Source organism: Phyllobates terribilis, unplaced genomic scaffold (genome assembly GCF_046119375.1).
Source record: "Phyllobates terribilis strain yellow unplaced genomic scaffold, ASM4611937v1 Scaffold_3__8_contigs__length_932513732, whole genome shotgun sequence".
NCBI lineage: Eukaryota > Metazoa > Chordata > Amphibia > Anura > Dendrobatidae > Phyllobates > Phyllobates terribilis.
In genome coordinates, this window is record NW_027362763.1 from 258,378,103 (window position 1) to 258,390,647 (window position 12,545).

Here is a 12,545-nt window from a genome sequence, read left to right on the forward strand (position 1 = left end):
CGTCAAGGGGTCTGTGCCTGCGGGCCATATGTGCACAAAGGACGCCGAGGGAACGGAGGACAGGTGAGAGGAATCTTTTTTTTTTTCTTTTTTATGTGTGTGAAGAACAGCGCAGGGGACAATTCTACCTAGATGGGGCATTACTACCGGATGGGGGACATTACTACAAGGTGGGGACCAGGATGGGGCACATTACTACAAGATGGGGACCACCAGGATGGGGTATATTACTACAAGGTGGGGACCACCAGGATGGGGTATATTACTACAAGGTGGGGACCAGGATGGGGCACATTACTACAAGATGGGGACCACCAGGATGGGGCACATTACTCCAAGACGAGGACCAAGATGGGGCACATTACTGCAAGATGGAGACCACCAGGATGGGGCATATAGCTACAAGATGGGGACCACCAGGAAGGGGTACATTACTACAAGATGGGGACCACCAGGATGAGGCATATTACTACAAGATGGGAACCACCAGGATGGGGCATATTACCACAAGATGGGGACCACCAGGATAGGGTACATTACTACAAGATGGGGACCACCAGGATGGGGCACATTACTGCAAGATGGTGACCACCAGGATGGGGCATATTACTACAACGTGGGGACCACCAGGAAGGGGTACATTACTACAAGATGGGGACCACCAGGATGGGGCATATTACTACAAGATTGGGACCACTAGGATGGGGCAAATTACTACAAGATGGGGACCACTAGGATGGGGCATATTACTACAAGATGGGGACCACTAGGATAGGGCACATTACTACAAGGTGGGGACCAGAATGGGGCACATTACTACAAGATGGGGACCACCAGGATTGGGCATATTACTGCAAGATGCGGACCACCAGGATGGGGCATATTACTACAAGGTGGGGACCAGAATGGGGCACATTACTACAAGATGGGAACCACCAGGATGGGGCACATTACTACAAGATGGGAACCACCAGGATGGGGCATATTACTACAAGATGGGGACCACCAGGATGGAACATATTATTACAAGATGGGGACCAGGATGGGGCACATTAGTACAAGATTGGAACCACCAGGATGGGGCACATTACTGCAAGATGGGGACCACCAAAATGGGGCACATTATAACAAGATTGGGACCACCAGGATGGGGCAAATTACAACAAGATTGGGACCACCAGAATGGGGCATATTACTGCAAGATTGGGACCACCTGCACGGGGCACATTACTAGATGTTTGCCAGAATTACTATATGGTGCTAATTGTAAAACAATATTACTGTATGTGGCCAATTGGAGGAAACAAAATTGTAAAAATTAAAAAAAAAAAAAAAATTAAAAATAAAGCATGAAAAAAATATTTTGCCGCTAAAAATGCTGTTTTATATATAAACTACAGTAAACACAAAAAAGTGCACGTTTATTATCGCCACATCCGCAACGACCCAAGCTATAAATAAAATAAACACAGCAAAAATGTTCAGACGGTGTATACATAAAAAAATGGTATCACTAAAAATGTCACTTTGACCTGTAAAGAATGCGGACCCCTAAATTTTAATTTTTTCCATGTGCGGCCCATATACCCAGTCGAGTTTGAGACCCCTGCTCTAAAGGGAACCTGTCACCAGGTTTTTCCCAGATGAGGTAAAGCCAGTAACTGTAAGCCCTGATATATAGCATTCTGCAATGCTATATACAGGGTGGTCCAAAAGTAGGTGGACAGAAAGTGTAATAAGGTTATGAAGGGGGAGATTTATCCAACATGGTGTAAAGTGAAACTGGCTCAGTTGCCCTTAGCAACCAACCAGATTCCACTTTTCATTCCTCACAGACTCTTTGGAAAATGAAAGGTGGAATCTGATTGGTTGCTAAGGGCAACTGAGCCAGTTTCACAGATCTAGTTTTCACAGAAAGATCTCCCCCAAATCTGTTTTCTTTTCAGATAATTCAGATAACACATAATGGCAAATAATTTAAATACAGATCAAAGAAAATGGATTTTAACAGAGTATTGGAAATCTCAAAATGCTGAAACCGTTAGAGCAAATTGGGTTGAAACATTCGGTACTCAAGCCCCAAAGAGACAAACCATTTACCACATCAGTGACAAATTCAATGCCACTGGCTCAATCCTTAATGCTCCAAAAACTGGTCGACCCAAAACAGTCTGTACAGAAGATAATAAACAACTTGTTGCTGAAACATTTGTTCAGAGTCCATAAAAGTCACCAGAAGAGCCTCTTTGGAATTGGGAATTTCACGAGCTTCTATCATGCGAATCCTGAAATCTATTGGGTGGAAAGCTTATTGTCCATGTATAATTCATGGTTTATTGGAGGATGATCCAGACAGGCGGCTGCAATTTAGTGTTTGATAAATCTCCCCCTACATAACCTTATTACACTTTCTGTCCACCTACTTTTAGACCACCCTGTATATGTCCATTTCGGTCTGCAAGACAAGAAAATAACCTTTTATTATACTCGCCTACAGGGGTGTCCGGTCTGATGGGCACGCTGTCTAGGTCCGGTGCCTCCTCTCTTCTCGCGATGTCGTCCTCCTTTTATGCTTCGTGTGAATGACACGTCCTCCATCATCCACACATTGTCCAGGATTGCGCTCCTGTACAGGCTCACTTCTCTTCCCTGTTGAGGGCAGAGCCAAGAACTGCAGTGCGCATGCGCAAGAAAAGGCTAAAGAGCGCTGGCGCATATGCACTGCAGTACTTTACTCTGCCCTGGTGAGGGATGAGAAGTACGCCTGAGCAGGAGCGCGATGCCGGGGAGACTGCGTGGATGACGTAGGACGTATTGTCATCCACACAAAGCACAGAAGGAGGTCAGCATCGTAAGAAGAAAAGAGGAGGCGTTGGATCAAGACAGCGACGCCCGTTGGACCGGACCGCCCTGTCGGTGAGTACCATAAAAGCTCTTTTTCTTGTCTTCCGGGCCGGATTGGGGGCATATATACAGCATATTAGAATGCTGTAAATCAGGGTGGTGGTCTTACCTCATATGGGACAAACCTAGTGACAGGTTCCCTTTAACCATAGACAGGTGAAAAAACACAGCACAGTCCACAGAGCCCTTACCTGCCAGCTCGTCCCTTCCTCTGCTTGGCATTCGCTTGGCTGACCCACTCTGCCGTCAAGGTGCGGATATTGTTGTGTGTGTCATAATTATTTTCCTTCAATTTGCCGCCATCTATGACATGTACCACATCATCTATGGTGATACTGAAATACATAAGGACAGGTTCAGAAGTCTCCCCTGCTGCATCGCCCTTCTTCTCTCCAATCCCAAACACAGACACAGATTATGACCTGATCCCTCCTCCTCCTTTCACAACCAGAGATGGCCATGCACAACAGGCGGCAGTCATCTAAAAGTCAAAATTTATATTTTGCGGCCAATCATTGTTATAAAGCTTTATATGAACAATGCAAGACTTTTTTTTTTTTTACATCAGTCATTGGCTGCAAAAGATTAAATTTGACTTTTTAGATGACTGTTTTCTTATATGCTCGGGTGAGATGGAGGAGGGGGATCAGGTTACAGTCATTTAGAATGTATGAAGAGTCCCACTTTTTTCTTAGACACAATGATAGCCGGAGATTAGTCTGGAGACCATGCTGAGCCATGAAGCTATCACTGTAGGACATCACACATGTTCAACTCCTAGGATTATTGTGTTGGGTGGCATAATGTACAGTAGCCAGAACCCTCTTGTCTTCATCCTAGCTCGATGTTACATTGATTTTGTTGTGGAACCAGTGGTCCGGCCATTTCTGGTGTCCCAGGAGCAGTTTTATAACACTGCAGCATAATGTGGCCACCTGTGTGACCTAAATGTGCTACCATGGCCTGCAGCATCTCCGGATTTGTCTCCCATCGAGAACATCTGGGACGTCATTGGTCAACAAAAGGGAGCTGCCAGCAGTGGATCTTGATTTTTGTGCCCAAGTGTATTCAGCGTGGCAGGACATTCCGCACATGTATATTAATAACTTCATGGATAGTAGCTAAAGCATGCAAGTGCGTGTATTTCTGCGAGTGGCACTCATACTCAATACTGAATAAATTGTAAAGTTATGAAAGTTTTGTTTCCATTCTTTAATAATTTGCAGATAATTAACATGTGTATCCATGATGTGAGGGTTGTAGTTAAAAAGATATTCTCCTATGAAGCGTAGCCACATGCCCCATATACATTATATAACTCGGGAGCTTAGACAACTCTCATTTAAAGAGGTTGTCCACTACTTTAACGGAACCTGTCATGTCCTGTGTAGTATCTAAACTGCCCCCATTGCGTTGCTAGTGATGCAATGTGCATAATAATATTACTATTATATTATTATTAATAATAATAATCTTTTTAGTGCATCACTAACACACATTTTTCATTAAAATTGGCGGTCTAATCATGTGTAAAAACTACTTTATATACTTATATCATACCTGCTCGTTTAGTCATAGGGGTGTGATTGATCGCATTCAGTCTGGCTTGTCGCCGCCCACGCTCACTAGGATCGGATTTTAAATCCCGTGCTTGCGCAGTGTGCATATTGGCCAGCCGCGCGTGTTGATCTGGGGGCCGTGCATGCGCTGTGACAACCGGCTCCCCGCGTGTGAGCAGTGAAGCTGTGTGTAAGTCCCAGCTTCACTGTGTGCGACCGGAGACGCTCGTAACGGCGCATGCGCAGCTCCCAGATCGACAATGCGCAAGCGTGGCAGGCCAATATACACACTGCGCAAGCGCGGGATTTAAACTCCGGTACTAGTGACATCAGCGCAAATCTGGGAACAGAATTCAAATGGCGTGGGCGGTGACCAGCCAGACTGAATGCGATCAATCACACCCCTATGACATAAGTATATAAAGTGGTTTTTACACATGATTAGAACGCCGATTTTAATGAAAAATGTGTTAGTGATGCACATTGCATCACTAACAACGCACTGGGGACAGTTTAGATACACACATGGCCAAAATTGTTGGTACCCATCGTTTAATGAAAGAAAAACCCACAATGGTCACAGAAATAACTTGAATCTGACAAAAGTAATAATAAATTAAAAATCTATGAAAATGAACAAATGAAAGTCAGACATTGCTTTTCAACCCTGCTTCCACAGAATTTAAAAAAAAATTGAAATGAAATAGGCCTGGACAGAAATGATGGTTCTTCTTAACTTAATATTTTGTTGAACAACCTTTTGAGGCAATCACTGCAATCAAACGATTCCTGTAACTGTCAATGAGACTTCTGCACCTCTCGACAGGTATTTTGGCCCACTCCTCATGAGCAAACTGCTCCAGTTGTCTCGTGTTTAAAGGTTGCTTTTTCCAGATGGCATGTTTCAGTTTGTTCCAAAGATACTCGATAGGGGTCATAGAAGGCCACTTCAGAATAGTCCAATGTTTTCCTCTTAGCCATTCTTGGGTGTTTTTAGCTGTGTGTTTTGGGTCATTATCCTGTTGCAAGACCCATGACCTGCGACTGAGACCAAGCTTTCTGACACTGGGCAGCACATTACTCTCTAGAATCCCTTGTTAGTCTTGAGATTTCATTGTACCCTGCACAGATTCAAGACACCCTGTGCCAGATGCAGCAAAGCAGCCCCAGAACATAACAGTGCTTCCTCCATGTTTCACAGTAGGGACAGTGTTCTTTTCTTGATATGCTTCATTTTTCTGTCTGTGAACATAGAGCTGATGTGCCTTGCAAAACACTTCCATTTTTGTCTCATCTGTCCATAGGACATTCTCTCAGAAGCTTTGTGGCTTGTCAACATGTAGTTTGGCAAATTCCAGTCTTGCTTTTTCATGATTTTTTTGGTGTTCTCCTTGGTCGTCTCCCATGAAGTCCACTTTGGATCAAACAACAACGGATGGTGCGATCTGACACTGATGTTCCTTAAGCTTGAAGTTCACCTTTAATCTCTTTAGACGTTATCCTGGGCTCTTTTGTTACCTTTCGTATTATCCGTCTCTTTGATTTGTCATCAATTTTCCTCCTGCGGCCACATCCAGGGAGGTTGGCTACAGTCCAATGGATTATACATTTCTGAATAATATGTGCAACTGTAGTCACAGGAACATCAAGCTGCTTGGAGATGGTCTTATAACCGTTACCTTTAACATGCTTGTCTATAATTTTCTTTCTAATCTCCTGAGACAACTCTTTCCTTTGCTTCCTCTGGTCCATGCTGAGTGTGGTACACACCATGTCACCAAACAGCACAGTCAGTATCTGTAGCCCTATATACAGGTCCACTGACCGATTACAAGATTGTAGACACCTGTGATGCTAATTAGTGGACACAACTTAATTTAACATGTCCCTTTTGTCACATTATTTTCAGGGGTACCATCATTTCTGTCCAGGCCTATTTCATGAGTTTAATTTTTTTTTAAATTCTGTGGAAGCAGGGTTGAAAAGCAATGTCTGACTTTCATTTGTTCATTTTTATAGATTTTTAATTTATTATTACTTTTGTCAGATTCAAGTTATTTCTGTGACCATTGTGGGTTTTTCTTTCATTAAACGAGGGGTACCAACAATTTTGACAACATGTGTACTACACAGGACATGACAGGTTCCCTTTAACATTGATGGCCTATCCTTACGATTGGTCATCAATGTCTGATTAGTTGGGGTACGACACCCTGCACCCCTGCCGATCAGCTGTTATCAGTATCGGCGGCAGCTGGAACTGATCAGTAGCTCTGTCTACTGTGCAGTGGCTGCAGCTGGGTACTGCACATACGGTCCCTATTCAAATTAATAGGGGGCGAATGTGCAGTACCCAGCAGCGGCTACTATACAGTAGACAATCCACGATCAGACATTGTTAAAGTAGTGAACAATCTCTTTAAAGAAGCACTCCTCCCATCAAAGTTTTTAACCTTTTAATATATTGCAATCATATTATATAGCACTGTGTACTCAAAATTGCTCATTTTGTTTTTCTACCCAGCTAATTCTTCTGTTTAAAAACTGACTAGCTGAATACTTCTAAGCTCTATGTAGAAACAGGAGGTCAATTTTCCCTGTATGAGTCATAAGTCACTGCAAAAGTATATAGCAGGGGGAGGAGGGAGCAGCAGGGTCAGGAGTTAAAGAGGGGAATGATAAATGTAGGGAAAAAAGGCTTCCTGTTTCTACAGACAGCAGAGAAAAGAGAAGAATTAGCTGGCTAGAAAGCCAAAATGAGCAATTGTAAGTACAATGTGCTATATAATATGATGATGCCAATATGTTAAGAGGATAAAAACTTTGATAAGTGTGCCTCTTTAATGCATATGGGAACCTTTATAGTCTCATCTTCCACCTCTTCTCAATTAAGTAGTGACTATTTCACTCTAGAAGGGATTTTTTGTAATCTACAATTTAAACAAAGAATTATATTCTGCCTGTATGATTATTAAAAAAAAACTAACAATAAAACTAATCAAAAAATTTCAGAAGGTGTAAGAAATGTCTTCATGCATTGTACATTCTCACCTTGTCTCTGCAATATTTGTCGCTATTACAATTTTCCGGACTCCGGGAGGGGGGGTCTTGAAAACCTGATGAGATCACATTTTAGTTGGAGCTTTTGCATAGCACAATACATTTGTTTTCCACAATTTTTTTTTCTGCATACTAAATTATTAATGAGTTATATACCAGTGCGCTCCCTATAGTGGGGGTTACAGGAAGCCTGAATATTACTCTTTAAATCTGTGTCAGAAAAACAGAGCTCCAACCTCTACAAAGAAAAAAAATATTCCGAGCAGAATTTTAGACCTAAAAGACAATAAGCAAGTCAAAGTAATCACAGTCTGCCTCTGAGGAAGACATAGTGGCCATTTACAAGCATGTGTGTTGCTTGCATGTGCTCCACTCACACATTAGGCCACTGTGACTAACAGAGCAACATCTGACACTATATTACAAGACACCTCACCGCTCCTGGGACCAGAGTCTTTTTCACCACCATAAGGGCTCTTTCAGGTGTCTGTGATAATCGGTCTGATGTGTGGCCAGTCCATGCATTGCGATCTGACATCAGACCGATTATCACAGACATCTGAAGGACCCTTAATGAAGACTTGACAATTATTCAGCTTGGGATATCTCCTAGCTCCGTGCACTTGATGTTAAAAGGAACCTGTCATCTGATTCATGCTGCCCAAACCATGGGCAGCATGAATCAGATCCTGGATGAGCGATCGCATCTAGGTACATATTTACATATATTATATTAACGCCAGAGCGGTGCTTTAAATATCCAGCCAGCGACCATAGATGATGACTAGACTAGTCCACCTCCACCGCCTCTTCCCAGTGCTGCTGCAGGTAAGTGACAGGTCTCTCTCTCATGTGCACAAAGGGAGAAACCTGACAAAAACCTCTAGCAGAGGTGGGTCCTTAAGGTCTCAATATACCTGGCTTCAATCGTGGGGTGTGATCCATGCTGCTTGTGGTTGGGCAGCATGAATCAGATGACAGGTTTCCTTTGATGAAGCTGCTCCAATATCCAACCTCCTTTAAAATATAAAAGTGGAACCTCTGCTGTCTACAGAATAAGAACCAAACATAGTGAAAAGATTCTCTGGGGTGGGGACGTAGCTCCCAGATTCTCCGGGGTGGGGACGTGGCTCCCAGATTCTCCGGGGGTGGGAACATGGCTCCCAGAGTCTCCGGGGGTGGGAACATGGCTCCCAGAGTCTCCGCGGTGGGAACATGGCTCCCAGAGTCTCCGCGGTGGGAACATGGCTCCCAGAGTCTCCGCGGTGGGAACATGGCTCCCAGAGTCTCCGCGGTGGGAACATGGCTCCCAGAGTCTCCGCGGTGGGAACATGGCTCCCAGAGTCTCCGCGGTGGGAACATGGCTCCCAGAGTCTCCGGGGTGGGAACATGGCTCCCAGAGTCTCCGGGGTGGGAACATGGCTCCCAGAGTCTCCGGGGTGGGAACATGGCTCCCAGAGTCTCCGGGGTGGGAACATGGCTCCCAGAGTCTCCGGGGTGGGAACATGGCTCCCAGAGTCTCCGGGGTGGGAACATGGCTCCCAGAGTCTCCGGGGTGGGAACATGGCTCCCAGAGTCTCCGGGGTGGGAACATGGCTCCCAGAGTCTCCGGGGTGGGAACATGGCTCCCAGAGTCTCCGGGGTGGGAACATGGCTCCCAGAGTCTCCGGGGTGGGAACATGGCTCCCAGATTCTCTGGGGTGGGAACGTGGCCCCCAGATTCTCCAAGGCAGGGGGACGTGGCTCCCAGATTCTCCAAGGCAGGGGGACGTGGCTCCCAGATTCTCCAAGGGGAAGGGGGGCACGTGGCTCCCAGATTCTCCGGGGGACAAGACGTGGCTCCCAGATTCTTCGGCGGGGGGACATAGCTCCCACATTCTCAGGGGGGAGGGGGTGTGGCTTCCAGATTTTCAGGGTGAAGGGGGGGGAAGCTCCCAGATTCTCAGGGGGAAAGCTCCCAGATTCGGGTGGGGGGGGGGGGGAGCGTGGCTCTCAAATTTCCTCACAGATTCTGTGGGGCGCATTTTTAGGCAGCTCATCATTAACCTGTGAGCCGCACCTTCTTGGCAAGGACCATAAAAATTGGCACTAAACTAAAAGGTCATGATCACAGAAGCCATATGGCGGATTTTAAAACTACAAAAAATTGGAATACTCAGAAGCAGTGGAAATAATGTAAGAGCAAAAAGTGGGAAATTACATCTAGTGGCAACTCTAAGAAAATAAAAAAATGTAGTCTCTTTGAAGGTGTCTATAACCCTTTGTTAAGTTCAAATGATTGTATAAAAAACAAATCACTAGAGTTTCATCCAGAAAACTGAAGACATTGTTTTTTTTTATAGCAGCAGCTAGCAATATTTTATAAGACCACTTACAGTTTCCTATGTTACAGAATTTCAGTGTATCCGTAAAAAAAATATTGGATGCTATAGTGTAGCTCCATAAGCATTTGATTTTTCATGTGCAATCATAAACTTGAATCAGTGAGTCTCATCCAACACAAGCAGAACCCGGCACGCGCGGCAGAATCCATGCTGGAATGTTTTTCAAACACAGATTCGATCAGTAAAAAAAATATGCTCATCTGCACTGCTCCATTGAATAACATTGGTCCGTGTGATGCACGTTTTAGCACAGACAGTACTCGGACGGAATCGGACGGAAAATAGGGTCATGTGAACTTAACCTTAAGGTGGCGATTTATCCAGGTGATGAAGGAAAACTCTGGTGCCAGGAAAACATCTGTGGAGAAGTTTTGGATCAATCTGGGGCAAAAATATTTTGCGGAATCAGTTGGGACTAGCTGGTGACTTCCTTTTCCTGACTCTCTACTAGTTCTGGTGGAAGAATTAGACGAAACCTCCGCAAACTGCTGTTTTTTATGTGTTATTATGTTATTTATGTGTTATATGACACAGCATACGAGTGAGCAAATAAGACACAATATATTCAACTAGAAAAGAAGAATTTATGAAAGAAAAAAATAAAAAAAAAAAAAGGGAAATATTATGCCTACTAGCAAACTAGGAAGTTAAAAGGAATAAATTCATCAGGTTTTGTTATGTAATCAGATAGCAACTTGATGTAGGGGAGAAGAGCCCAATTCCAGTGATGTATCACTTACTAGGCTGTGTGTTGTTCTTTCAATAAAATCAGTGTAATTGCTGGGTGCCATGTAGGCCTCCTGCTCTATATAACCCCGCCCCCACCGCTAATTAGCAGTTTTCTGCCACTTTACAGTGTACACAAAAAGCTGCCAATCAGTGGTGTGGGCGGGGTTATATAGGGCTCAGTATTCTGAGCTCTGCTAGATCTGCAGCTGATAAATCAGTGATTTCATCAAAACTGCAGCAACAAGTATAGTAAGTGACACCACTGGAATAAGGGTCTCTGCCTCTAGATCATTTTGCTCTTAGATCGGGTAGCAAAAACCTGGTGACAGATTCCCTTTAAGAAACTAAAGTCAAGTCTGCAAGAAACCATTTGCTAAGCGCTCATTTACACTACCTACCTGGGTTTGATTTACAGTTGGCATCAATGAATGCAAAGGGATAATAATAAACTGATCTGTAAAAAATAATTCAGAATATTATACATCGGACTTATTATGATACATTTCTTTCAGCTCATAGATCCAAAATCTAGACGTACCTGACTGAAACATGACCTGTGACATCAGTAAGTCATTTAGGGTGCTGATATTATCCCAGCCTGGAAGGAAAACCAAGATGGCACCTTCCTGAAAGCACAAAATAAAATAATATGAGAGCTCAAAACTTTGTTTTAATCCAGATCATTCATATCGTACAATCAATGATATATAGTACTTAAAGGGGTATTCCCATCTCCAAGATCCTACCCTAATATGTAGTAGGTGTAATAATAATAATATTAGCAAATATCTCCAATTAGAAATGTAATATAGTTCTTCTGATTCGCTGAAGTTGCTTACCCCATGTGCAGGGCATGGCAGAAAATTAGGTATCCATGGCAACTAGCAGTCACTATATGAGTCGTCGTAACTATGGATACCTAAGCTACTGCAATGCCCTGCACATGGGGTAATCAACATAGATAATCAGAACTACACTACATTTCTAATTGGAGGTATTTACTATTATTATTACTACACCTACTACATCTTGGGATGGGATCTTGGAGATAGGAATACCCCTTTAAGCTTCTATAACCACGATAGTCTGTATACCATGTGTTTTATCTAACACACTGAACAGCACTGCATGACGTACGTCAGTGACAGCCAGCGAGTGAGGCTCTGTGCTCATCTAGGCTTAGGCAACAGAATGTAACGGCAAACTATAGTGGTATCACACACATCATTTTTAACTAAAAAGCAGTTTTTTGTGTTCTCCTAGTGTTTTTTGGATGCCAAACATTGCACAAGATCCTATAGGATCTGTAAGCCAATAACTAAATATGAAAATCACTTCAAACTTTTTATAACTTTTTTTTGTTACTTTTGTATAGCTGCTCCCTCCAACCCCACTATAATTAGTGGTCCTATTCACCCCAATATTAAATGTAATCTGTCACCAGGTTTTTGCCCCATAACCTGAAAGCAGCATAATGTACAGACAGAAACCCTGATTCCAGCGATGTATCACTTACAGGGCTGCTTAGTGTTGTTTTCATAAAAACTCTATTTCATCAGCAGGAGATTATTATTAGAGGACTAGAAAACCTGCTGCCATGTACCCCAGCCCCGCCCCCACCACTGATTAGCAGCTTTCTGCCTATGCACAGTGTACACAGAGAGTTGGCAATCAGTGGTGTGGGCGGGGTTATACAGAGCTCAGCAGTCAGAGAACTGGGATATATGCACCAGATAAAATGTTTTTTAATCAAAGCGGCAGGAACCAGTAAAGTAAGTGACACATCGCTGGCATCAGGATCTTTGCCCCTACATTTTGGTGGACTCAAATAGGGTAACAAAATCCTGGTGACAGATTCCCTTTAAGACAGAATAAATAACCTGGTGTTTTTGTATTTGCATCAATCATA

General features: G+C 43.6%; 1 protein-coding gene across 2 annotated transcripts in view; it reads right to left on the minus strand.

Annotated features, from left to right (window-relative positions):
- DHX36 (DEAH-box helicase 36) overlaps nt 1-12,545 on the minus strand; it is a 48,897-nt gene that overhangs the window by 15,545 nt on the left and 20,807 nt on the right. For both annotated transcript variants that reach the window (XM_073674755.1, XM_073674754.1), the window contains exons 12-15: nt 11,175-11,262; nt 11,035-11,090; nt 7,515-7,579; nt 3,096-3,239 (exon numbers count right to left, since the gene is read on the minus strand). In XM_073674755.1, coding sequence (XP_073530856.1) covers nt 3,096-3,239; nt 7,515-7,579; nt 11,035-11,090; nt 11,175-11,262 — 353 coding nt within the window. The remainder of the gene's footprint in view (nt 1-3,095; nt 3,240-7,514; nt 7,580-11,034; nt 11,091-11,174; nt 11,263-12,545) is intronic.